The sequence below is a fragment of the Rhinolophus sinicus genome, linkage group LG05 (assembly GCF_036562045.2).
Source record: "Rhinolophus sinicus isolate RSC01 linkage group LG05, ASM3656204v1, whole genome shotgun sequence".
Taxonomy (NCBI): domain Eukaryota; kingdom Metazoa; phylum Chordata; class Mammalia; order Chiroptera; family Rhinolophidae; genus Rhinolophus; species Rhinolophus sinicus.
In genome coordinates, this window is record NC_133755.1 from 49,365,091 (window position 1) to 49,390,475 (window position 25,385).

At 42.6% G+C, this 25,385-nt stretch overlaps 1 protein-coding gene across 1 annotated transcript in view; it reads left to right on the forward strand.

Annotated features, from left to right (window-relative positions):
* The window catches only part of ANTXR1 (ANTXR cell adhesion molecule 1), a 212,354-nt gene that overhangs the window by 151,839 nt on the left and 35,130 nt on the right, over nt 1-25,385 (forward strand). The window contains exon 17 of the mRNA XM_019718386.2: nt 7,738-7,818. Within this exon, the coding sequence (XP_019573945.2) occupies nt 7,738-7,818 (81 nt within the window). The remainder of the gene's footprint in view (nt 1-7,737; nt 7,819-25,385) is intronic.

Here is a 25,385-nt window from a genome sequence, read left to right on the forward strand (position 1 = left end):
TCAGTGATTTGTCAGGAACTTCAGGAGACCTACACTAGATTTCACAGTCCATTTTGCCACAAACACAATTGCTGGATTAATGCTAAGTGGCTGAGCATCTGAGTCTCAAGGAATCACCAAAACAGCCAGATGGGAAAGACCTGTGATGCTGATGGACTCACTAAGCTCCATAGCAGGACTCCCTCAGGAGGACATGAGAAAGTGTAAATGCCCCTCTGGCTGGTGGAGCAGCTCATGCCAACACTTGCTCAGCTCCCTCCAGGAGCTGTACAGCAGCGCTGGAGTGACTGCTCATGTTTGTGGATCTTCTCTCCACCAGATTTGACCACCTGGAGGCCACAAGTACACTTCATTCACCTTTGAGTGCTAATACACAGCATTGTACCTGGCCCAGAGTAGGGACTCCCCCATCTGCTGGCAAAGAGATAAAGCATAGGATGTAATTATGAAACCATTCCCAGCGCATGTGCTGCTTAGACTATCTCCTGTGATCCACACAGATTGCTTTGGTACCCTCAGTCCAAGGAAGTTGGCATTCTTCTTTCATCTCTTTGAGGAAAGGAGAGAAAAAGAGGTCACCTTATGTGTATCTGGGCTGGGTGGAGTAAGGGAGGGGCGGGAACAAGGAAGTTTGAAAATCAAAGCACAGAAAAGAATTCAAAAGTCATCATGTATACTGTTTGTCCAGAAGAGGGGCGGATTTGGTACCAGAACTTCAGGTTAACACTGTTTAACATGAATGCACACTCCAAGATAAGCCCCATTCTAGCCATAGAGCCTGCAGGCATCTGTAGGCCTTAGACAAAACGTTTAGCCTCGTGGAGTGCCATAAACTCTGCTTCCCCTTCCTGAATCATCTCACTTGATTTGTCACAGCCCTGGCAAGAAACAGAAAGCACACTCAAAAGTGTTGAACTAACACAGGTATGGGCAGGGCTAAGGTAACCCACAGCAATGGTGAGACACCCAGGGACCAGCAACAGTGAGAGCTGTTACACCCCTAGGCCTGAGGGCAAGGAGGGGAGATGGAGTCAGTGGAGCCAGGGCCCTGGAGAAGAGGCCACCCAATGAGAGCTGTGGCCATAGGGTGGATGTCAGCAATCTAAACCTGCCCTGCCACCTGTTTTTATATGGCCCCCAAACTAAGAATGGTTTTCATATTTTTAAATGGCTATATAAGTACCTACATAATACCCTTGAGTTTGTCTCTTGACCTATAAAGCCTAAAATATTTACTCTCTGGCCTTTTGCAGAAAATGTTTGCAGATTCCTGCCTTGTAAGAACGCAGTCACTGTGGGAGAGGCAGGGGGTCAGGGAGGGAGCAGAAGGAACACAAACCCCAACTTCTCCCTCATCTTGCCCTCTCATCTCCTTCTGGTGCCACCTGTTGGCAAACCAAAGGGAAACTAATGATACCGTCTAAAGAGATCAACTTTCCAAGACAAAGAGCCAGGAAGAGCGAGAAACATAGACAGTAGATGGGGGCAGCCAGCTCCTGGAGACTAACCAGTCTACTCTCTGCCCCCACTACAAACAGAGAGAACACCTCCACCCAGTGCCAAACTGCCAGGGGGCACTGGGGAGACTCCTAGTTCCCTAGATCACAGTCTTACATCTTTTAATGCATTCATTTGACTCACTTTTTTTCATGCATTCCATGAATAGATTTGAGAAGAAGATGAGCATGTTTGTAAGGAACCCAGTGAGAACTCATCGAGAGAAAGGGTCCACAGCGGACTTCTCTCCACCGTTCCCTCAGTCTACTTTAAGGCACTGACCACACTTTACCCTTTCCTCTTTCCAGGCTCATGACTATTTGGCCTAGATTTTCCTTTGCTTGATTTTCACTCCCTGAATTTACAGCACCCCATGCTTCTCATTAAGTTGGACTGACCATTTCAGACAAGTAATGCCCAGATGGAGGGCCACCAGAGAGATGAAAACCAGGACTGTTTTCAGTTTCCCTGAAAGGCTTGCAACCTTCAGAGAAACCATTTTTCTCCTTTTCCAGTAGCTCCTCCACATGAAATGACAGAAATGACAGCTAAAGGACAAAAGCCAGACCCTAGCAGGCCAGACAGACTGGCTGTTCTCTGCAAGAAAGCCAGACCAGCCTGTGCTACTGGTAGGGCCTGGGACGGGGTGGCCTTCTGTTCATTTTCTGTCAGGCCCACCTGTTAAGCACCTTGACCTTGTATTCAAGCAGCTTTCAGTCATGAAACTGTGCTGGATGAAGCTGTACGTAGCCCAAGAAGCTTTAAATGTTGTCAGATGTGCTGTCGATGTTGAATAGACTTTTTTGTCTCTCTTCAGCTACTTTTTAGAAAGGTTTCAACGTTTGTAAAACAAACACCAACAAAAAAAAGAACAAAACAAAAATTACCTGTGTGTGTGTGTGTGTGTGTGTAGGAAAAGTTTCCAACTTTGTGCATTAATTTATTTCATTTGAGGGGGAGCATGGGGCACAATATTTACCATACATCTTCAGGTATAAAAATTCCAGTGTTAATATATAACGGCCATGTAAGTTGAACTACTCTCAAAATTCTCAACCTCTGACTAACTTCCTCTTAGCTAATGCAGACAAACCAAAAGAGAAGACACAGCTGCTGCCTGGTCGAAAAATAAATAAATAAAAAGAAAGAAAGAAAAGGAAACCCAGATACAAACATCATGCACCAGTGTGCTTTGAATGATGGCGGCATAAACCTTCCCTGCACAATCTTATTGTTTAAGAAGAAACAAAAGCTAGAGTTTACATAGACCTTCTAGTGTATCTGCCTTTGTGGATTAGAAGTTATTGTCTGAGGCTGAGGTGCGATTTGGGAGCCTGGAATTGGTAAATTTCTCATTGTATAGTCAAAATGTGTCAACTTCATATGAAAGAAAGCTATTTTTAAGTGTCAGCTAATACACTCTGGTGGAGAGTCCCCAGGTTGGTGGGGAAATCTTTTACCTTCATAAAAGCCGTTGTGTTTCTCCTGGTGACTGGGGACCATTGCCTTGAAATGTGTCCTATGGAGAAGCCTGTGCATGATGGACACTCAAATCTGAGATAGAGAGTGTAGTCAACTCTCAGGCTCCTTCCCAGGCTTTGGGTAAAGCCCAGGGACTGGTTGAAAGAACCCCCGGAGGCTCCTCTGGCCCCAAAGGGATAGTATTAACAAGCCCATTAGCTACTGTCTTGAAATGACAGGCTTCTGCCTACCTTCAGAAAATCAACACTCTAAGAGCCTTGGTTATACGTTTCTCTTTGACTTTAGAGAGTGGGTTTTATCCTCTTCTTGGTTATAAACATACTTATTCTAAAGTTTGCTTCAGTTCTTGCATAAAAAGCTTCCTGATGTAGGAGTTGAAAGGGGTGTATAGGATGTATAGATTATCCAGATTGTTTTCTCTGCCACGAAGTGGGGACTTTGGGTTCATTTGTTGGACAGTCAGACCTTGGAATACTGAGGATATAACTGGAATCAGTTAGTCTCACCTCAGCCAGGAGAATCCAATGACAGCAGCTCACCTGAGTGAAGCGCTCATCTGGGTGAAGCATGTACCACAAGGCATACACACATCCAAGCTTCCCATGTCCTCACTCCTTTATTTCTCACAACAGCCCTCAAGAGTAGAAAATACTACTACTCCTATTTTATAAATGGAAAAACCAAGGCACAGAGAGGGTATGTAATGCACACTGCTAGTAAGGTGTTTCTTGGTTTATTTTATTAACTGCAATGCATTCATTCAGGTCAGCAATGAAATCTGCTACCAATCAAGTAAGAGAGAGGACAGGGAGCCTAGAGGTACAAGACCAATCAGGAAACTATTCACACAATGAGTGGCAGCCAAGGCAGTAGCCATGGAGATGGTGGGGCAGGAGTGGACAGGAAGAGGCGACCGGATTGTGGTTATAGAGAGAACATCCACAAGACATGGTCGAAGTCAGATATGAGGAGGTGGTGGAAGGAGAGTAGGTGAAAAGGATTCTCTGGTCCAGCACGCCCATCTGGATGGATGGTGGTGCCACGAACCAAGGCAGGATATACAAAAGGAGGAGCAGGTTTGGAGAAAGATAGTTCAATTTGTGAGGTTTGGTTTTTAAATACCTGTGATATGTCTACACTACAACTCAGATGTGGTAGGTAATTGGATACCCAGCTCCAGAGCTGAAGAGTAGACTGTGCTGAAGATAGAGTTTGTGAGGCATCAGGAGAAAGGGAAAATGTGGACCTTGAGACTAGATGAGAGTACTCAGGGTGAGCACTCAGCCTGGGGGATGAGACTAGAAGAGAGCTAAGGGGAACGCCTCACTGTCAAGTGTAAGCAGAGAGGAGGAGCCAAAGAGGCTGAAAAGGTCGGGAGCAGCACACAGAGGCTGAGGCCAAGGGACGGTGTGCAGAAGGGAGAGGCCCAGCACATTAGATCTCTCAGAAGAATCAAGTGAAATGAGGCCCAAATGTGGCTGAGGCATTTGGCACGCGGATGCCATGGGTGGTGGACTTAGCCAAAGCCGTGGAGGGTTGGAGCCACCAAACACTGCCATGGAAGCAAGACCATGTCATGCTGCAAAAGAAGAAGTGTAGCTTGAGGGAAAAGGGGAAATGGGCTTGGAGCAGCACAGGAGAGAAGATGGGTAGATACATACTTGTAAAGTTCAAATTATGGGGTCTTTACATTCTGCATTACATTTTTTTCCATCTTTCTACAGAGCCTCCCAAATGGTCATTTTAATGACTTTACCATGATCATAGATAACATTTAATGAATAGCGTCTATGAGACAAGTACATAACTTCAATATCTAATTGTAAGCCTTGTACCAAGTCTGTGGGGTAGACAGTATTATTATCTCCGTTTTAAAGATGAGAAAAGTTAAGTGTTAGGGAGATGAAACAATGAAGCTCTAAGGCTTCAGAGCTGATGAGGGGTAGTAGACCCAGAATACAAACTCAGGCCTTCTGAATTCAGTCATTTTGTGCTTAAATATTACACTATGACCTGTTGCCACAAAACCACATAATTTATGACCCATTCTCCTGGTGTTCTATAGCTAAGTGGCTTCTGCTCATTTGCTCTGTATGTAACTTTAAATTTCTGCTGAGTTAATTAATATGCGCATTCAACAGCCAAATTTTCTTTCAGTCCCATCTCATTTTTCCTCATTTGTCAAGGAGTTGAGTGACCAGCCACAGAACACCATGGGTGGGCTGATTTACAAAGCCAAAACTGACAGTCCCCAAAAAAAGGGAAAGAAAAAAGAAAAAGAGGCATTCTTCCAGGAAATCCACCTGGTTATATGTTGAAATATAAATGCTTATCCCAAAGAACCTTAAAGGAAAACATTTCACTGATGATTGAAACGGTTTAATGCAGAAAACCATGCTGAACACAGCAGCAGTTCTATCCAGTATTCTAAAGTCATTTCAAAATATTTTCAGACTTTCGTAAATACTTTGCCAAAAGAGATGAGAAACACTTCACGTAGCCAGACAAAGGTTAACCCACGACAACTTGAGCAACAGTTGATAAAAGTCCGAGAGCATTGTTTTTTTGTATCTGACTATACCCACAGGGAAATAATTTCAAAACATGAAGTCTTCGAGATGATATTCTTAAATTAACATTGCCACTATAAAAGCTTTGTGTCAAGGAACTTCCCAGCACGGTCCTTCAAAGACTTATTCCAGGTGGGTGTTCTCAAACATGCCTGAGTGAGGCCTCAGGAGGAAATACATTTTGGCCCAGTATTCCCTATGGGTGTACATGTGTGAACACCCATATACACACTCATAAGCACACCCATACACACACCCATACACATTTAACTGAAACAGATTTTTCACAAAATAATACTTATCCTCGCCATGTGCAGTTTACTCTAATATTTTCTTTTCTATCCTATTTTATATCTTTAAAATTCTGGTCCTAACACACGAAAGTGTTTCCTGAGGACTCGAAGAATTGCAATCCACAGTTTAGAAAGTCTATTTTAAAGGATTTAAGTTAAAGCACTCCAGCTAGAAGATCTGCACAAGGAAGAATCTGTAGTCAGTATAATAGAAAGCACGTGAACCCTAGAATTGGACAGATATGGGGTCCAATCACACCTCTCCAATGGACAAGCTGTGGGCCTTTGGGCAAGTTAGCTGATCTCTCTGACCCTCCGTTTCCTCTCCATAACCTTTTGGGACTGCTGGGATAATGAAATAAGACAGATAAAGGCATCTAGCCCCCCACTTAGTGCCACTTAGTAGCACTGAATGCATTCATTCACCTAACAAATATTTATTGAGCATTAGATGCTGCCCTAGGGGCTGGGCAGACAGCAGTTAACAAAACCAGTGACACCTCTGCTTTCATGGAGCTGGCATTCCAGTTGGCAAAGACAAACAATAAGCAAATAAACATGGAATGTGTCAGGGAGTGATAAGGGCTGTATTCGTTTCCTATTGTTGCTGTAACAAATTGCCACAAACTTAGTGGCTCAAAAAAACCCAAAAATATTTATTACCTTAGAGTTCTGGAGGTCAGAAACCTAAAATGGGTCTCATTGGGATAAAATCAAGGTAAGGCCAGGGCTGCATCCCTTTTGGAGGCTCTAGAAGAGAATCTGTGTCGTCTTTTCCAGATTCTAGAAGCTGCCACACTCATTGGCTTATAACCCCCTTCCTTATCCAAAGACAGAAGTGGTGGTTGAGTCCTTTTCACTCAAATCCCTGTGACTCTGTTTCTGTGGGCACATCTCCTCTGACTCTGATCCTCTTGCTTCCCTCTATTAAGGACCCATGTGGTTACATTAGATCCACCCAGATAATTCCAAATAATCTCCTCATCTCAAGATCCTTAACTTAATCACATCCTCATTTTTTCCATGGAAGGTAACATATTCACAGGTTCCAGAAAATAGGGTGTCATCTTTGAAGATGGGGGGGACAGGATTTTTCTGCCTACCACATGCGCAATGAAGAAAAGTAACACAAAAGGGGACTTCTGTCTGTTGATGGAGTCACCACCGGGGTAACATTACGAGCAAAGCTAAATAAATGTGATTTTTTTTCTTTTAGTGTTTGCAATGGCAGAAACCAGCAGCCTCCACTGAGTGCGTGTAGAGAACTAGAATGGCTAGAGGCATGAGACCACCTTTATCATATACTGGGAAGACACTCTTCTCAGATTCAATCAATTACCTACAACTTCAAAGAGGCTGTGATTTTTGGTTCTTTGTCCCTCAAGCCTTGGATTCCTGAGCAAGTCGTAGCTGCCTAGTAAGCCTAGGGGACAGCCAAGGACCTGCACCCAGGGGCCTCTCATTGCTCTTGCCCTGTAGACACCTCTGTTTAGTAATTTTCCTGTCATCATTGTGTTCATTTGTGAACTCTGGACACCAAGTGGGAAAAAAGAAAACATTAGTGAAAGTTGAAAAGCTGCGCTTGTGGTGCTAGGATATGCCCAGAAATGTGACAAGGGCAAAAGCCAACAGCATGAATGAACGTCTCTCTGTGTGTAACTCTGGGGCTGCACTAAAGTCTCAGGTGTATCCTGCATGCACTCGGGGTCCTCTGTGAGGTGTCTCTTCTCCTATGTTTCTGAACGTAGGGACTGGAGGGTCACTTAACCCTGTCACAACCACATTGCCGGTGCTGCGTTGTTCACGTGACCAAAGCAGCACAGGAGGTTCAACATGTCTGTGCTGGCCACTGGGTTCCTTTCACATGTAATCTTGGTGCGTTTGTTTTATTTCAGGGAAAACTCGATGCCTTGTGGGTCCTACTAAGGAAAGGATATGATCGTGTGTCTGTGATGCGGCCACAGCCAGGAGACACGGTAGGATTCATTAGTGGTGGCATACACACCCCGTCTTTTTCTTTCTCCCCCTGTCTTTGTAGAGGTAGAATAACTCCAGATATACAAATCCAGCTATTATCTCATGGTGGCAAATCAGATATCTCATTTTCAAAATTCTGTTTTTTATAAGGCCTTGAGTTTTGACTTGCTGTCTTGAAAAAGATTTTGACAGAAATGAGTTGGGTTTAACTTCCTAGGACTGGAACTTAATTTATAAGTATGGTGAGTGAATAACGGGGGGCTGGTTCTGCCTTTGGGCAGTCCCAGGACAGATGCCTGCTGCTCCCCTGCCTCACTGGCCAGTGGTAACAAACAGGATGCCAGAGCCACAAGATGGCTCAAGGGAATATGGGCCAGGGAAAATTTCCACCATCGTCCAGCTGCTGTTGAGCTCATATGATCCAGGACCATAGGCGGACCTTCTATTCTGGTGAGAATTTGTCCCCAAAACTGCCAGGACCCAACCTGGAGCGTCTCCAACTAAGAGGTGTCAGAAAGGGAGGAGCCAGCAGAGACCTGAGAAACCATCTAGCCCATGTCTCCATTTTGTAAATGAGGAAACTGAGGACAAGAGAAGCTGAATCACTTGTTGTGTTCAGGTAGCATCAATGCTGGAAACAACCTCAGTTCTGCTGAATCATACCTTTGCTCTGTCTTCTTGTGAGTCTCTCTTTCATACATCTTGCAGAGCAAAACTTGGAACCAAAGTCTCCCTCAGATATCAGCAGCCTGCATCCTCCATCCACTTCTCAGGGAATTAGGCGTGTTCACCCAAAAACAGAATAAAGGTGTCTTATTTAGAGCTCCTTTCAAATCAGGTGGAGTTGGGTTTGAATCTCACCTCCTGGCTGGTAGTTGACTCCAGGCAAATCACTTAATGTCTCTGAACTTCATCTTCGTAAAACAGATGATAAGAACTATTTCATTCATTGTGTGGCTGGTTGGAGAAGGTAATGTTTGTAAAGCATTTGGCCCAATGTTGAACACAGTAATGTTCAGTCAATGGCAGATATTATTGAGATTATTTACTTTGTACTTTTCTACTGTCTGTGGAGGGTTGATGCAAAAATTCAAACCATATTGCAATTGATATGTATCAAATAAACCCACATCTTTGCCCTGCCCACTCTTCAACACGGTACAACTAATAAAACACCAGAGCAGAGCCTGTTATGCAGGCCCCTTTCCTTTGCAACTGGTGACAATGGGTGGTTTGTGGCTGAGGGGATTTGGCCTCAAGTACCATAGTTTATGCAAGCTACTGCCCAATTAGCTGTTTCTGCTCCAGGTTGTGGTGGGGACAGCAGGCAAGTATGACATGAAAGAAACCAGGTCACAGAAATGCTTGGGCCCCTTGGCCCTCATGGAGAAAGGAATTTGCATTTTGCCTATGAAAGCCAACAAGAAAACATTGCTATAGTGAATTTTAAAGTACAAGCTCTACAGTTGAGAGAAATGAGCCTAAGCCGTAAACTTTATACTCAGGGTGGTATTTGTTCTTATAAGTTATATATATCCAATTTCTGTGGAAAACTAAGAAATATTTTTAGCATGCATGAGACTCATCTTACAGATTAAGGAAAAGACAGTAAGATACCTAAACTCAGCTCCAGCAGTACTAGTTTTTTGTGACAGAACATGCTGGTCCGGTGTACAAGCCCTCTTCTTTCAGAACATCTAAAAAACATCTTCACTAAATTTGTTTACATTCCATTTTCCATTGACCAGTTTGGCCAAAACAAATCCATACACTGGGTCAACCTGAAAAGTGGGAGGGGTGTAGGAAATAGGAAGAATAGAAAGAAATATTATCATATATAAGATATAAGAACCAACACTGTTGGGAGGCCAAAAGCTGATTGGATAAATCCATAAATCCAGCAACAACGGAATGAAAATGGATGGAATCTCCTCTGATGAATCACACCTAAACTGAGTCTCTTCTTTACTACTTTTGAATGAAAGTTTGTATTAACATTTGAAGATGTTCTGTATGCTTTTGAGAAACACAATACCACCTTGAGTTTTTATTCTCCAATCACATAAAATAATAGATTTGAAGTACAGGAGGTCCAAGAGTTAAGAAACAGTTGACCCCAGGCTGTCACAAATCATGATTGTCCAGTCTACTTTCATATGGGCTTTCTTTATAGAAATCCTGCTAAAATTTCAAGACACATGGGAGAAATAGATGCAGAGAATTGTATCTTTGTAGTCATGACAACGGCCAAACATCTTGATGTACACACAGAGTTACACAGGAAGGGTCACAGATTAGTTAAGGACAAGAATTCAGAGTCGCCTTATGGCAACTCAGGAGGGAATTCCAAGGGAGAGAGGACTATATGACACTGTAACTTTGTCTATATGCTTATTCTGTTTTGTTTTGCATTACCTTGGGTGACTCTCTACATGGTGATTACTCTCTAAGACTTCCTCAGCCCTGATTTATGAGGCTGACCACATTTTCCATAAACTCAAAATGACTACATCCAGGCATGTGCTCATGAACAAGAGTCACAGGTTCTGAATTTTTTCTTTAAAACAAAAACAAAAACAAACATCACCTAATTACATTCTCAGTTGCATTCTCAATTCTTTCAAATGCATGTTGACCTCACAGAAACCTGGCAGTCCTCCCTTCCTGGTTCCTGTCTGTTCCATCCTCCCTACAGTTAACCCACTCCAGCCCTACAGATGCAGACTCAGGCTCAGCAACAGAGCCTTTGAGGCTGCTGAAAGGGCAGAGCGCCTCCAGGCCCCACCACAGAGCAGAGGGTTGGGGGAGGTCTGAGCCCAGAGCCACACCCTTCCCAGAGATGGGTGCCCACCTCCTCAGAGCTGTCCATGCCTCCGGTGGGAAAAACATGAATGGGACCACAGCATGAGACCTGAATGCTTTCTGTCTGCCACCACGCATCTTCTTTCTGCCTGAGGTGGGCTCACAGTCCTATTCTTCCTTGGAGCTGACATAAAAGAGAAAATGCCAGAAGAAACCACTTACATAGCAAACCAACAACACATCTGATCCTAAAATTCAGAGAGTTCATTAAGCATATGGTATCCTTTGCTTAAACCATTCCCCTACATATATGTTTCCCGTAGGTAGCCACCGCTATGCTCTTTCTAAAACACAAATCTCACTCAACATGCCCTTCCTAGGCTTCAGACTTGCAAAGACAAGGAAAAAACACAGAATCTTTAGCTTGATTTAGAAAGGCCTCCCTTTCCATTTCATCTGCTACTTGCCCCAGGTTCCCCCCATCACTCCAAATCAGCTCTGGCCACCTGGAATTACTCACCATTCCCTGAACATGCCAGAAGCTTTTGAGTTTCTGTGCCTTTGCATAGTCTAGTCGCTCTGCTTAGAATGCGTTTCCCATCATCTCCATCTCCATCTCCATATCACCTTGGCAATATTGTCCATTTTCCTAACGATATCCCAAGAAACAAAAAGTTGCTGTCCAGACCCACGCTGTAAAGGGGGCACAGCCAGAGCAGAGGACACTCAGAGACTAAGCAAGTATAGAAATTAAAACCTGTGCCCCATGAGCATTTTCTAGGGTGGTCTCCACAACTTCCTGCACCACCAGGACCACTCTTTGAGTTCAGAAGATTTGCTCACCTTTCAAGGACTAATAGTGGAAAGGATTGAAAATGTTCGATCTGAGAAAGACCTAAAGGCACCCTAAGAACTTTTTAACTTGGTCGTTTCTTGGTCATCATGTTATGCATCCCATTTTGTAACCCTTTTTAAAAATAATTTAACCATATTCAAGGAATATTCATTCCATGCCACTACATATCCTTGAATAATATCATTTTAGTCGCCATGTCATGTCTATTGTCTATGCAATGTAATATTTCTGCCTGTCTTCTCTTTTTAGATATTTCTTTCCAAGTGTTTGTTTTTACAAATGAAGCCCTAATCAGTATCTTTGTTGCCAAATTAGGGCAGATTCATATATATTTCCATAGATAAGTGTCTAGCTGTCAACTGGATCAAACATGTCAAAATTTTAAAGCTCTGATACCTATTGCCAAACTGCCCTCCTGAAACACTGTATGGGTTAATCCTCTTGTCAGCATCTATGAAAAGTCCATGTCCCCAGATGTTCATCAATATTATTAAACTTAGCTATTTGACAGGCGCTAATTTAATTTGCCTTTTTTGTCACTGAGGTGGAACAATTTTTCAAATGTTTATTTTTTCTTTTGTCAATTGCCTATACATGCCTTTGGCCCATTTTTCTATTAGATATGTTAACACTGATTTTTGTATGTTCATGTGCTTAACCCATCTTCATTCATTTATTAATCAAATGTTTTGAGAACCTACTATGGGTCAGACCTCATGCTGTATATTAAGTATATAATGCTTACCTCATGAAATTTAAAGTCAAACATTATATATACATACAGCCAAAGTTTTCCCTAGTTTTACATTTACCTTTCAACTTTCTTAAAGTGTATTAAAGTTATCTATAATTTTATAGTCAAATCTATAAATCTTTATAATTTCTGCCTTTGGTGTCAACCTTGAATGGTTTCCCCTACTCCAAGAGAACATAAATTTTCACAAAAATTTTCTTCGACTCCATCTACCCCCTTAGACTTACTTTTTGGTGGTAATGTGAGTTGGCACTTTTTCTGTATCTTCCTGGGTATTTTATTGTAAATTTGAGGAAAGTGCTTCCGGGAGCTATCAGTCATATTAAACCAGAAGTCCTGGAACATTACCTTAAATTCTTTCACATGTGGAGTGTGACTTGGATTTACTCTGGGTCATCCCAAAAGATAGAACTAGAGCCACAGGTAGAGGTTACAGTAAAGCAGATTTCATCTTAAAGAATTAAAGGATGAAAGTTTCAACAACAGAATGGGCTACCTCCCAGATGACTGAGCTCCCTGTTAATAAACAGGGATACAACCAGTTAAACCACAAGGCTAGCGTATAGTAGAGGATCCCCATAGATCAGTGGTTCTCAAACTTGAACGCAGAACCACCTAGAAGTTTTGTTAAAACACTGATTGCTGCACGTGATTCTCAGAGTTTCTGATTCAGTGGTTCTGGGATGAGGCCTGGACATTAGCATTTCTAAGAAGCGCCCAGATAGTGCTGCTCGTGCTGCTCTGGGGACACTTCAAGAACCAGTGAGAGAAATGGAGCTAGAAGCCCTTCGAGGTCCCTCTAAACCTGAGAACTTGAGAGTCTAAGTCAACATTTCTGTTCCTATTTGACTAAGCCATTACTTTGTGTCATTTCTCCATGGAACACTTACTGACACAATTGGGGAATAACTACTCTGGCTTAAAAGTAAATATTAAACCCCAACCAGTTGTAAAGAAATCCTTCCTAACTGCAGAAAGTTCTGTTCCTGGATTATTAATTGCAAATGCAGAAAGATAAGGGAACTTCATGATTCAAGGAAGTTCATGGAATCCAGTGATTTTCAACCTGGTGGAACATTCTGGTTACTTGGGAGCTTTGAAGCGCTGATGCCTGGGTCCCACCCCAAAGGTTCTATTTAATTTGTCTGGGATGAGATCTGGACATGGGGTTTTAAAACCTCCCCCAGGTGATTCTAATGGGCAGCTGAGGTTGAGAATCGGTGATCTGGTCCAATTCTCTATTTTTCATCCAGCGCAACATCTTCTCTTTCCTTCTGGAAAAAAATTGAAGGCAACTCTCCACACTCTTTAGAAATTCCATGACTATGTCTTATAGGCATAAGGGAAATGGATCATTACAATCTTCATGTGCTTTCAACAGTCCCTTTCTTACCAAGAAGATGGTTAACATAGCTTTTGGCTGGTGTATTATTGCTACTCCTCAGGTAAAGAGGATGGAAAAGAGAAAATCTATTTCTGCCTTAATATGTCTTTTCTGGATGTAACTCAGCCAATCTATCAACCAATCCAAACCCTCTCCAGTCATTTTTACCTCAACTCAAACCCCACCCCCCATTGCGAACCCTTGGAGAAACCCCTGGGATTGGACGTCTTCTTTTATTTTCAGATCCTTGGTTTCTCCCTGATCTGGCATCAGGAGTCTGGTACATCCCATTACTATCAGCACAAACAAAATACTAACGCACACTAGGCTTGTTTCGCAAGGCTGGGCCTTGCAATCAGAAGACACCCAGGAAACACACACACACACACACACCACACACACACACACACACACACACACACGTAAATGTACATAAACAATGTTTGAAACTCATCTGAAGCACAGAGGTTATGAAATCCCCTCCCGGAGCTCCAGCCCCAGGGCTGCTGCCATCTGTGCAGCTGTTTCCAATAAGGGAGCTGCCGGTCACATGGGCACCAAGTCTCCCTACTGTCTCAGAGGCAAGCGTGATCTGGACTGGCTATCTCCAGAGGGAGAGAGCATCCTCAGCCCAGTCCTTCGAAAGCAGATGAGCTTCTTGTCACATAAGCAGACTCAGAGAACATGCACTCTGTTCCTTTCTCTTTGCTCCCTCCTTCACGTTCTCTGCATTACCTCTTTCTTCTTCTCCCTTCACTTTGGCTGCCTTCCCTCAAACATGCTTTCATCAAATATCTATTGTGCTCCTACTAAGAGCCCATCAGTGGGCCAGGCACTAGGAACACCAATTAGAATAGGCTTTAATTTTGGCTTCCTGTAGTTCGGTGTGTGATCTGGAAGAAAAGAGAAGGTCAAACATTGTACTAACTGCAGATGGTTGTAGAAGCATGAATCCATTCATAATAACTTTGGGAATAACTATGATCTTCATTTTATGGAGCAGAAACTGAGGCTCAGGAAAGGTTACTAACATTCCCAAGGACACACAGCTGGGGATTGAAGTCAGGGACAGAGCTAAGGCTTGAATTCAGGACTCTAAGACTTGAAAGTCTACTCCAGAGAATTCTTAAGTCTTTCATGTATTCAATAGATAACTTGTTGAGCATTTTTCTATGAGCCAAGCACAGTGTTGATACTGGCTTCTCTCTAGCTAACAAGCTGTGTCCCTGCCCTTGAGGATCAGGAACAAATGGGCAAGTCCCCAAGCATCACCCTGCGTGAAAAGCTGTGATGGAGCTGAATATGTGAGATGTGGCGGAAACGCCCAGGAGGGGCATCTCAGCAGCCTTAGGGACTGGCTTCTAGAAGTGACATTTACACTGAGACCACAAGGAGACATGCAAAGGGAGGATAGTCTCTTTTTTCCTCCTTTTTTTATTATTTAGGTGTACAAAACAGCATCATGATTAGACTTTTACAGCCCTCACAGAGTGATAACTCCCCTTCCCCCAATCTACTATCCATCTGACACCATACATAATGTGTTTCCCAGAAAATAAGACCAGGTCTTATATTAATTTTTACTCCAGAAGACGCATTAGGGCTTATGTTCAGGGCATGTCATCCTGAAAAATCATGCTAGGACTTATTTTCCAGTTAGGTCTTATTTTCAGGGAAACACGGTAGCTATTACAATACCATTGACTATATTCCCTATGCTGTGCTTTACATCCCGTGACTTTACACACATATATATATACATGTGTGTGTGTGTGTTTTAATTGTAGTTGGCATTTGATACTATTTTATATTAGTTTCAGGTATACAGAGCAGTGGCCAAGCATCCATACAACTTATGGAGTGATCCCATCAAGTCCAGCACCCCTCCACACCATACACAGTTTTACAATATTATTGACTATGTTCCACATGTGGCACTTCACATCCTCATGCCTATTTTGTAACTACCAATTTGCGCTTCTTAATCCCTTCACCTTTCTCACCCAACCCCTCAATCCCCCTCCCATCTAGCAACCATCAGTTTGTTCTCTGTCTACGAGTCTATTTCTGATTTGTTTAGAGCGAGGATATTCTATACAGTGAGAGGGATGCTTGAGCAAGGATCCAGAGGTGGACCTGTGGCCTCTTCAGGGAGATGCAAGGATTGGGTTGCAGTGGAAGAACAGAGTGCGAGGCAGTGAGAGGAGGGAATGAGGAGAGGAGGCAGAAGAGGAGAATGGTCACAAGAGCCCATTCTGAGGACAGTAGAGAATTACTGCAAGTGTTTTAAGCAGTGACGTGATGAACTTTGAAAAGTCTGTGTTTTAGAAAAGTCACAGTGGCTGCAATATGGAGATGGTGGCTACGGGAGATGGACGGTGGCAGCCTGAATAGAAGCAGTGGCAGGCAAGAAGGAAAGAGTCAGGCAAAAAGTGTTGGGGAGACAGAATGACTGGATTTGGATGCTGACTGGGAGTAGAGGATGGGAGAGAGGGAGGTTTTCCAGGAGGACATCTGAATTTTAGGCTGAGCTGGCAGTGACATGTTCACCAAGATGAGGCGAACATGGGAATAAATGGAAAACCAGAGAGAAGAGAAGAGCTTTGGGAGGGAAGATGAGGACTTTTTTTTAACCTATCGAGTTTGGGGTACCTGTGGGACATCTGAGCAGAGATGACCGGCAGCAGAGCAGGACTAGGATTACACACCTGGGACATGTAGGGCACAAACTTTCAACAGGGGCTCTGTCTCAGGGTCATGCACACGTAAGGTTGGCACCTGCAGGGTCCTGAGAGTGAGCACCTCCTTAAAATTTGGCCCTAGATGCCCCCTTTGTCTCACTCTAGTCCTGACCTGTACACGAGGTTATTTTGTTCTAGTAAGAGTTCTGAGCTGGAGGCAAAGATTTGGGCATCATCAGCATCGCAGCTGAGACCAGTGTGAATAAATGGGAAACCAGAGAGAGTGTGTGGAGAAAGAAGAGAAATAGGTTAAGTGGTGAACCCCAGGCTCACATCCTTTAAGTAAGGGTGGAAAAAGGAAAAGAGGAACAAGAAGGAAACTTGGGAGGACAAGCCAGAGAAAGAGAAGATACGACAGGAGAATCTGAGGCCATGGAAACCGAGGGAAGATGATATATTACAGAGGAAGGTGGGGTCAACTGTGTCAAGTGATGGAAAATTTAGATGCAAGCTGACACCCATCCTCTAATAGGATTAGGAGTTAGAAGGTCATGGTAACCTTGATGACCCAGGTGATGGGGGCAGGAAGGGAACTTAGCAGAAAGTGGGAGGTGACAGAGTTGCAAAGGGCTCTTTGTTTTACAAAGATGGAGCACTTGAGCATGGTTAAGTTCTCATTACAGAGGCCCAGTAGAGGAAGAGGTGGAAGAGAAGAGCTCATTGATGGAGTACAGGACCCCTGAGGAGAAGGGCTTAGAGGACCTAGAGGCCTGGAAGTGCCAGTCTTCCTATGTGACCTGGGTGTTGAGCCCAAGATGGGCCCTCCAGTATGGGTAAGAGGTCAGGAAGCTGAGGCACCCGTTTGATGGCTTCTGTCTTGCCGTGAGAAGGCTAGCACACTCCTGTGTGTCTTTACTGTTTGGTGGATGTCTCCACTTCATGCAAGAAATGTGGGTAATTCTGGATGCAATGTCATAAGCAATCACTTCAAAACTATACCCCCAAGACTACCCCCTATCAGGTCCCTTGAATATATTGCTGTAGGTTTTATTTCTTAGTGGCAGAATGGAAATAATGATCTTCTCTACCCATAAAGGGCAGTGCTAACTGCTTTGGGGCATGTTTTGTTTTGTTTTGTTTTGTTTTGTTTTGTTTTGTTTTGTTTTGTTAATGGAGGTCTCCTACTTCTTGGAGAAAAGTTAATATAACATCTAGCAACTACCAATAAACTAGTTTTACCTGTTTATAATTGGCTACATTATAACTATTTAAGAGTGGAATCCTTGTCATATATAAATATTGTGACATAGCACTGTGTCCCATGAAAGAGGCCATCAATATTCTCGGTCAGGATTAGGTCAAAGCCACTATTCTGGAGTTAGTTCCTTGCTCTACCACATCCTAGCTGGGTGACCTTTTCAGGTCACTTTACTTTTTAAGATGACTTCCATTTTCCGAGGAATTGTTTGCGGGGCACACAGGCACCTAGATATTTAGTCTGAGTCCCATGACAGAGGCCCAGCCCCTACACCACTGGACAGTCAAGCTCCCTAGTACAGACCTACATTCCACCTCAGAGAAGGGTGCCTTTTCCTGATTCACACACGCATCATGTGGGATAGTGGAGTCCCCCATCAACTGAAAACAAAGTATTTAATTTCCACCCAAGGATTGCTTTAGATGTTCCTTTGAAAATTGCTCATTCCAAAGAATTCTCCCAATTTTGTCATCCCCTGTAACATTTTTTTTCTTTACCATTGCTTTTAGTCAACAAGAAAGCATTTACTTAGTTAATGGAGTTTTTACCCTATGTGATCTCTTTTTCTCTACTCAGTGTGATCATATTTCATACAATTTACTGTCTGATTCTTACATTTAATTTTAATCTATAAGCATAAGAGGGAAACAATTTTTTAAGTCACTTTGTTTACTAGGCAATTAAAATCAATAAAACCATTATTTTATGTGTGCTGATAAGACATTCCTTCCTGAATATTGGCAATTTTAAAGCAGATGTGTGTCTTTGTAAAGACATGAACATTCCCATTTGAACTGCTTGTTGTTGAAACAACAGAACCAACTGGATAAGTACCAGCATGTTGAATTTCTAACAGACACCCAAACAACTTGGTAAAAATTGATAATCTAAACATCTAGAATACACAGAGTTGCTTAACATTCTGTGGGAACTTCACCTAGATCCTGTGAAACCTTTTGCATTTAAAACTCCTAACTTGCGTTTTCCTCTGAGTTTGCTTCATTGCATCTCCAGTGAACTCCTCTTTTCTGACAACACCGATTGTTGAAAGTAAAATGAACAGAGTAAAACTCAAGAGCAGGGCGTGTGTACTCAGTTTGCTGAGTAAGATCATTATCAGCGAGTGGTTACTGAGGTGCCATGAAGTGCTCTGTGGGAAAGACAGACAAGCATGAGACGTGGTCCTGTCATCAAAGAATGGACAGACTGGTTGAGGAAACAGAATGGATGGTGGTCAAGGTAGCTCCCTGAGCAGACCAAGAGAGAGCTGACAGAAGCGAGAACAACAGAGAAAGGACAATTGTTGGCAACCGAGGAAGATGGGAGACCTCCTCAGGGACTGGTAGGACTTGAATTAGACTTTGGAGGAAAGTGGGGACTTAGTCAAGTAGACAGGCTGTAGAAAGGCCGCAGTAGCAGGTCTCCAGGACCAGGCTGCAGCCCCTCCGTGCCCATGGCCAATCTGCAGAGAAACAAGCAGAAATCTCAGGCTGGGGTGGAGGAATAAGAGGTGCCCCACAGGCTGGAAGGTGAATATGGGGGAGAATTCACCACTCTGATGGTCAGACTAAAAAGTTGGGACTTAATTCTATAACCATGTGAGCTAATCTTCATCTGGGACAAATAGGATAGTGCCGAATTATATTGTATTTTAAGAAATTCAATCTAATACAAAGTTTCTCAAGAGTTTTGCGAAGTTCTAGTTTGACTCGTTATATATAAAATTTAGCCACAACTGTCTTGTCGTGCAGAAGAGCTAGACTGCAGTTGTTCTACCAAAGCTCAGACACAATGAATCTTGTGTGTTGGTAATTCGTTAATAGGCTACTGCAAAGTCCAAGCATGGCTCACAAGGCTTGAATTTAAACAGCGATACGGGGAATGAAAAGATATAGATGAACGTGGCGCAATCTGAAACTGGTTGCAGCACAGCATGGAGAAAGACAGCAATATATTTAGCATAAGAGGACCCAAGTTAAATCCCAATTAAAGTTAAATCCCTGCCTTGCGGCCTTAGTTAAGTTAACCAGCCTCACTGAGCTTCAGTTTCCTCAAAAGTGATCTCATAATCATTCCTTCTTTAGGTGTCATCAGGATTAAATACATGAGAGTTCATTTTCTTCCCTTCCTTCCCTGAACACTGCAATTGATTTCAGAGAAGTTTAATTACATTTCAACATGTAGGAAAAACTTCTCAGAATTAGTTTCATATTTAAAACAGTAATGACTAAAAGAATCGAGGTATCTACAAATTGAAGTCTTATGTGATGGTCAACATTTTCTTGCACAATAGACAATACGCTTTATATTGACATTTTACAATGAGGAGATAGAGATCGTCAAAGTTTCTATCAGTATCTAAAATCAGCCTGTAAACCCCCAACAAATCTGGAGAGAAAGTCCAATTTGCTGGCCACTGACTCCTGACCTTTTATAAACTTTTGTAAGAGTAAATCAGTTTTTTTAAAGGGGGAAAAAAAGCAAATTATAGGAAATGTTCCTAGAGGGTGTGATTTATTTTGGCACAGCACCTTCCTTGGATGTTTGAATTCCCAATAGGATCTATTCAGTTCTCACCCTTGGAAATCTTCCTCCACTGTCACGTTGGAGAGGGACATGAGTACTTAGAATTCTTGGCTTACTTTCCTGAACTTAAAAAATTAAAAGTTCAAGCTACCTTCTCTCCACAGCTGAAACCTAACTGTGTCCAAAACCTGCTAAGTTAACTTTTTTCAGAGAAGCCAAACCTAAAGATGATGCTGCAAAGTATAACATCTTGAGATTTTTATGGCACCAACTTCCTTCGCCCACAGTAGGAGGTCTCTCTAAATAAATAAATGTGGAGGCAAGTGATGTGGTTGAGGGCTCTCCCACTTTCTCCTCTCCCTCTCCCTTTCTTCCAGTCCTTCACAATCTAACCCCCGCCCTTTTCCACATTCGTACACACTCACATACTCATCATCATCACCATTTTATAGCTTCTCTTAGGACTTTCACCTTCAAATTGCCTCATCTCTCAAACAGCTGCAGCAATAAAAGGTCAAGCAAACCCTGGTATCGAGCTGCAAACAGCAAACAGGAGAAGTAAATAGAGAGGCTGAAGGATTTCTGTAAATACAGAAAGGCAGGATTGGGTAATAAAGACACCCTTTTCAAATTCTATGACTTTATATTTTCCTTCCAAACAGAATCAGGATTGAGGGAGGTAGGGCCTCCTTCAATTTCTAGGCTCAAAATTTCACCTAAGTACATGATATTTTAGAAAGTTTGTTACTTTGTTCAAACATGATGTTTCTGTCTAGCCACTTGGCTGCAATGGGCCTGTTCCTCTCGCTGAGGGCATTGGAAAAGATTGTCTCTAGGGACAGTCTATGACTCTGCAATAGGCCTCCATTGAGAATCATCCCTACCCAGGCTACCCAGGTAGGGAGTTCTGTTCTGGCCTGAAAGTCTTGGGCTGAATCATAGATGACACAATCTGACCTAGCAGATAGCCTTTCAGAATTCATAGTGTGGAGAAGAGCCAGCCTGCTATAGAATATCCATACTCACCTCCATCTTCTCTCAGCATCTCCGTAACCATCCCACCTCAACCTGACCCTCAGTGTCAGGAATGGATTAGGGATTTCACATAATCCCAATCCCTTCGTTTTAGCGGTAAGGAAACTAAGGTGTGGAAACATGTTGGAGAGACTTGCTGGCATTTCCTAGTACATTTTCTCCTTTGGTCCCCATCACCACCTTGTACCCTTTTTGCATATTAGGAAGATGAGGCTCAGATAATAAGGTCTCTTCTCTGTTTAAGGTCACAAAGGGAATTAGTGGAAGTGGAAAGACTAGAACTCACCAGCACTACACTGCCTGGTTCTCCTTGAGTCCTGACCCCAGGTCAGGAGAAGAGGGTAGGAATTGTGATTGGGCTTGATCTCTCAAAGAGAAGGCAGGACCAGACCCAACTTTGGAAGGCAAAGCTAGTCCCTGCCATTCAACCTTTCTGTCCTCCTACCTTCACGCACCTCCCAACATCTTTCCACTTTTATACCCTGCCCAAGGTGATATAACCACTGATGCCCTCCTGCTCTGGCCTGACCTCTGCAACGTGTGTTATGCTCTCAAATTACCTCATGTTTTTGGCTCTTCCTGATTCCACCTCTCCCTGCCTTCCCCTTAACCGCCAACACTATGTCTAGGACAGGGTACTCCCTCTCTTTCATAAATTAGGTCTTGAGCTCCTACTCTACAGCAGGCACCAAGCTAGGCAGGCAGTAAGGGGTTAGCATGAATGAGGCAAGGCCCCTGCCCCTGTGGAGTATACATTAGAGTACTCAGAAAAGCATTAAATTGCAACTCGATCTGATGAGTGGTATGGGGAGAGGAGTTTGGGATTCCATAGAAACAGAGGAGTTTTAACCCAAATTAGGGCATCAGCGAAGACTTCCAAAAAGAAGAGATTATTTGGCAGAGACCTGAAGAATGAGTTCTCCCAGTGAAGTGAGGGAAAGGCCTTCTGGTTAGAAGGAATGGTGTATTTGAAGGCCCAGATGGGAAGGAACGAAAGAGGAGGCCCAAGCTGACAGTGGAGAGAGTGGGGAGAGCAGCCACACCCCACTTCTAGCTCTGCCTTCTCCACCCTTTTGTTTACTCACATCCTTCATCCTTTGGATTTACTCACATCCTGCATCCTTCAGCATTCAGCTGAAGTCCCGTTTCCTCCAAGCCCTCTGGATTCCCTTGTCATTGTGGGGCCTCTCCTTCTTCCTGTGCTTACAGCTACTGCCACAAAGTTTAGCTCTATTTTAAATTAAAGTCAGTGCGTACTTTTTACTCCGTGAATAAGCTGTGATTTGAGGAAAGGGACCATAGCTCATACATTTTTACTTTCACTCACAGCCCTGAGGACATGGTTCCATTTGTTTCCTTGTCCCAGGGATTGTGACATTTTCTGCAACACCCAGGTGGTCACAGCTGTCTATAATGACCCCTTCATAGGCAACCACTAAGGGGTCATTAGTGGGCGAAGATGTCTCAATAAACCCTCTGCCTTTCAATAGAGAGGGAGTTTACAAAGTCTTCCAGGGCTAGCTCCAGGTAAATGAGGTTAAGGGTTATTAAAACACTAAACTTAATTCTTTTTATCTTTGTCATTTATAACTCAGTTTGACCTTTTTTTTAAAAAAAAAGAAAGTTGGAAAATAGAACGTTTAATAGAAAAACAACTCTCTAAGACTTTACGAGTTTCATTTTACAAATTCATTCTATCATATTTGTTTAATGTTTTAGTATTTTTTCCATTTTTTCTTTTTGGCTAATACCATCAAGAACAAAATCGTGTTCAGAGTCTGGAGTGATGGCAGACTTAGCTGTAGGGTTGCTCGCTCCTCTGGCCTTCAGCACCTCTGCATTTCTGTGTTTCCCCCAGCATCTGGATTGGGTTGCCCCATTGAATGGTGTGGCCATAGCAGCTGACACTCAGTTATTGGCTTCAATCACTGGCGTGCCTACTTTTCAAGGTCTCTGTGGCTCTGATTTGAATACAAGCTCTAAATGGGCATAAATCATGTGTAAGCTTTTCCATATTCTTGACTGCTCGCTAACAGTGATTTGTAATGGGAAACTCTTAAATGTCACAGTCTGGAAAATTGGACATCATAACAGACATCTATTCCCCTTAGTGGTATAACTAATAAAAGTGGACCCACTGGAAAGTCCACTGTGGATTCCCTTTCTAACAAAGGAAGCAATTCTGAACAAGCAATGTTGGGTTTGTTTGGCACAGGGGTAGAGAGAAATGGAAAGTAGAGTGAGTGTTTTTCCCTTTGGTGGTGGGAGCAAGCTTACCAGAGTTCATGAGGCCATTGCCTCAATGCCTCACCATATTTATAGGCCTCGGGAATGCCAGGTGGTCCTCCAGAGAAGGCCAAGGGAGCTGCAGAACTGACACTACCTTCTGTGCTTCTAAACAGTAAGCACCTCTCCAAGCCAGGAATAGGTGCACGGGAACTTCCCATAGCCCATGGTCCCCACAGCACCCCGTCAGCTCCACTAGCTTGTTCTGCACTAGATCCTCTGTTGGTGGCCTAAAGTTTCAAATATGTTTGCTCATGGATAAAAATAGAATCTCCTGGCAAAAACTGGATCTTACAAGTAATTAGCATCAAGCCAACAACCCACATGTCTATATGCCACACCATCAGCAACGTTGCTGTGCTTCCAGATTGCTATAGCCTCTATTGCTGGAATGTTCTGCCCAGGAGTGTCATCACAGCCAGGCTCTGGTGCTCGCCCTTTATAAAACTCACTCAATCCATGTCCAGAATGTCCCAGGCTATGTAATGGATTTATGTGTCACAGGAGAACAATAATTTTTGGGTAACTTTACTCTGTAATAATTTTCTTACTCTCTCAACCCCATTCCGTCAATATCATATTTAGTTCTAATACATTTTCAAGTTTGATTTTTTTTAATGGCAACAATGTGATTATTAAAATTCTTTAGCTTTGTTAACTATGGAAAACACTGTCCCTCCCTGAAGAAACACAGCTTCTCATAAATCTTCCTCAGAAACATCAGAGTTAGAGAAGAGGAACATTATTTTATTTGTTTATTTATTTGACTTAAAACATACACATGTGCAAATTTCATCTTTTTTTAATTTTTATTTTTTTATTAGCTTCAGTTATACAAAACAATGTAATAGTTAGAGATTGACACTTCTCACAAAGTGATAACCCGCTCCCCCAACCTACTACCCCTCTGACATCATATATAGCTGTTACAATTCCATTGACTCTATTCTCTATGCTGTATTCCACACCCTGTGACTATTTTATTTTAAGTGAGTAGTCTCCCTAACTATCACTTCCAGAAGATAGATAGATAGATAGATAGATAGATAGATAGATAGATAGATAGATAGATGATAGATAGAGTTTCAAATACAGTTTTATGTGTCTTTGAAAGTCTATGAGATCAGAAGATAAAACTATTTTCATGACAGTAGTTTAAGTTAAAGTCTTAAAAAGAATTTTCTTTTAGGCTCTTCACTGGCCAATAGAAGAGTCCACCAGGGCTTTCCTCCATGTGTAGAATAACACTAGCCAACTTTATATGGGATTACAGATGGAGTCACATTTTTAAAAATTATTTGTGGCCTCCCGTTTTTTACCCCCATAAGTAACAAAAGAAGTTTTTAGATCTTAAACTCCTCAAAAGTAAAGTCCAGAGTGGCACTATCCCATAGACAGCCCCCAACCACATGTGGCTATTGAGGATTTGAAATGTGACTGGTTAGAAATGACATGTGCTATAAGTGTAAAATACACTATGGATTTTCAAAGATGAAATATGAAAAAAGAATTTGAAATATCTCTTTAGTAATTTTTGTATTGTGTACATGTTGACATGATAATACTCTGGCTATGTCTTGTTAAATTAGATATATGATTCAAATTCATTTCACCTATTTCTTTTTATATTTACAAATGTGACTGCTAGAAAACTGAAAATTACCCAGGTGGTTATATTTCTATTGGATTGTGCTGGTCTAGAGGACTAGCCTGGAAGACACTTGTGAGAAGGGAAACAATATGATTTCATACAGGCCTTGAGCCCTCCATCCATTTGTATTTTGTGGGCACAATGAAAATTTCAGAAATTATGCATCTCTGTTTGCCCTTCTTGGTTTTCTATTAGGTCAGCTCTGACTTTGCCTTTCTGGGTCAATTCTTACCCCAAACTTTTGTGTTCTTAGCTGGAAGTCTTGCATGCTCCAAACCAGCATGTTAGGGATTGATTGGTTGATTGATTGATTTATAGCAAACAAGCATTTAA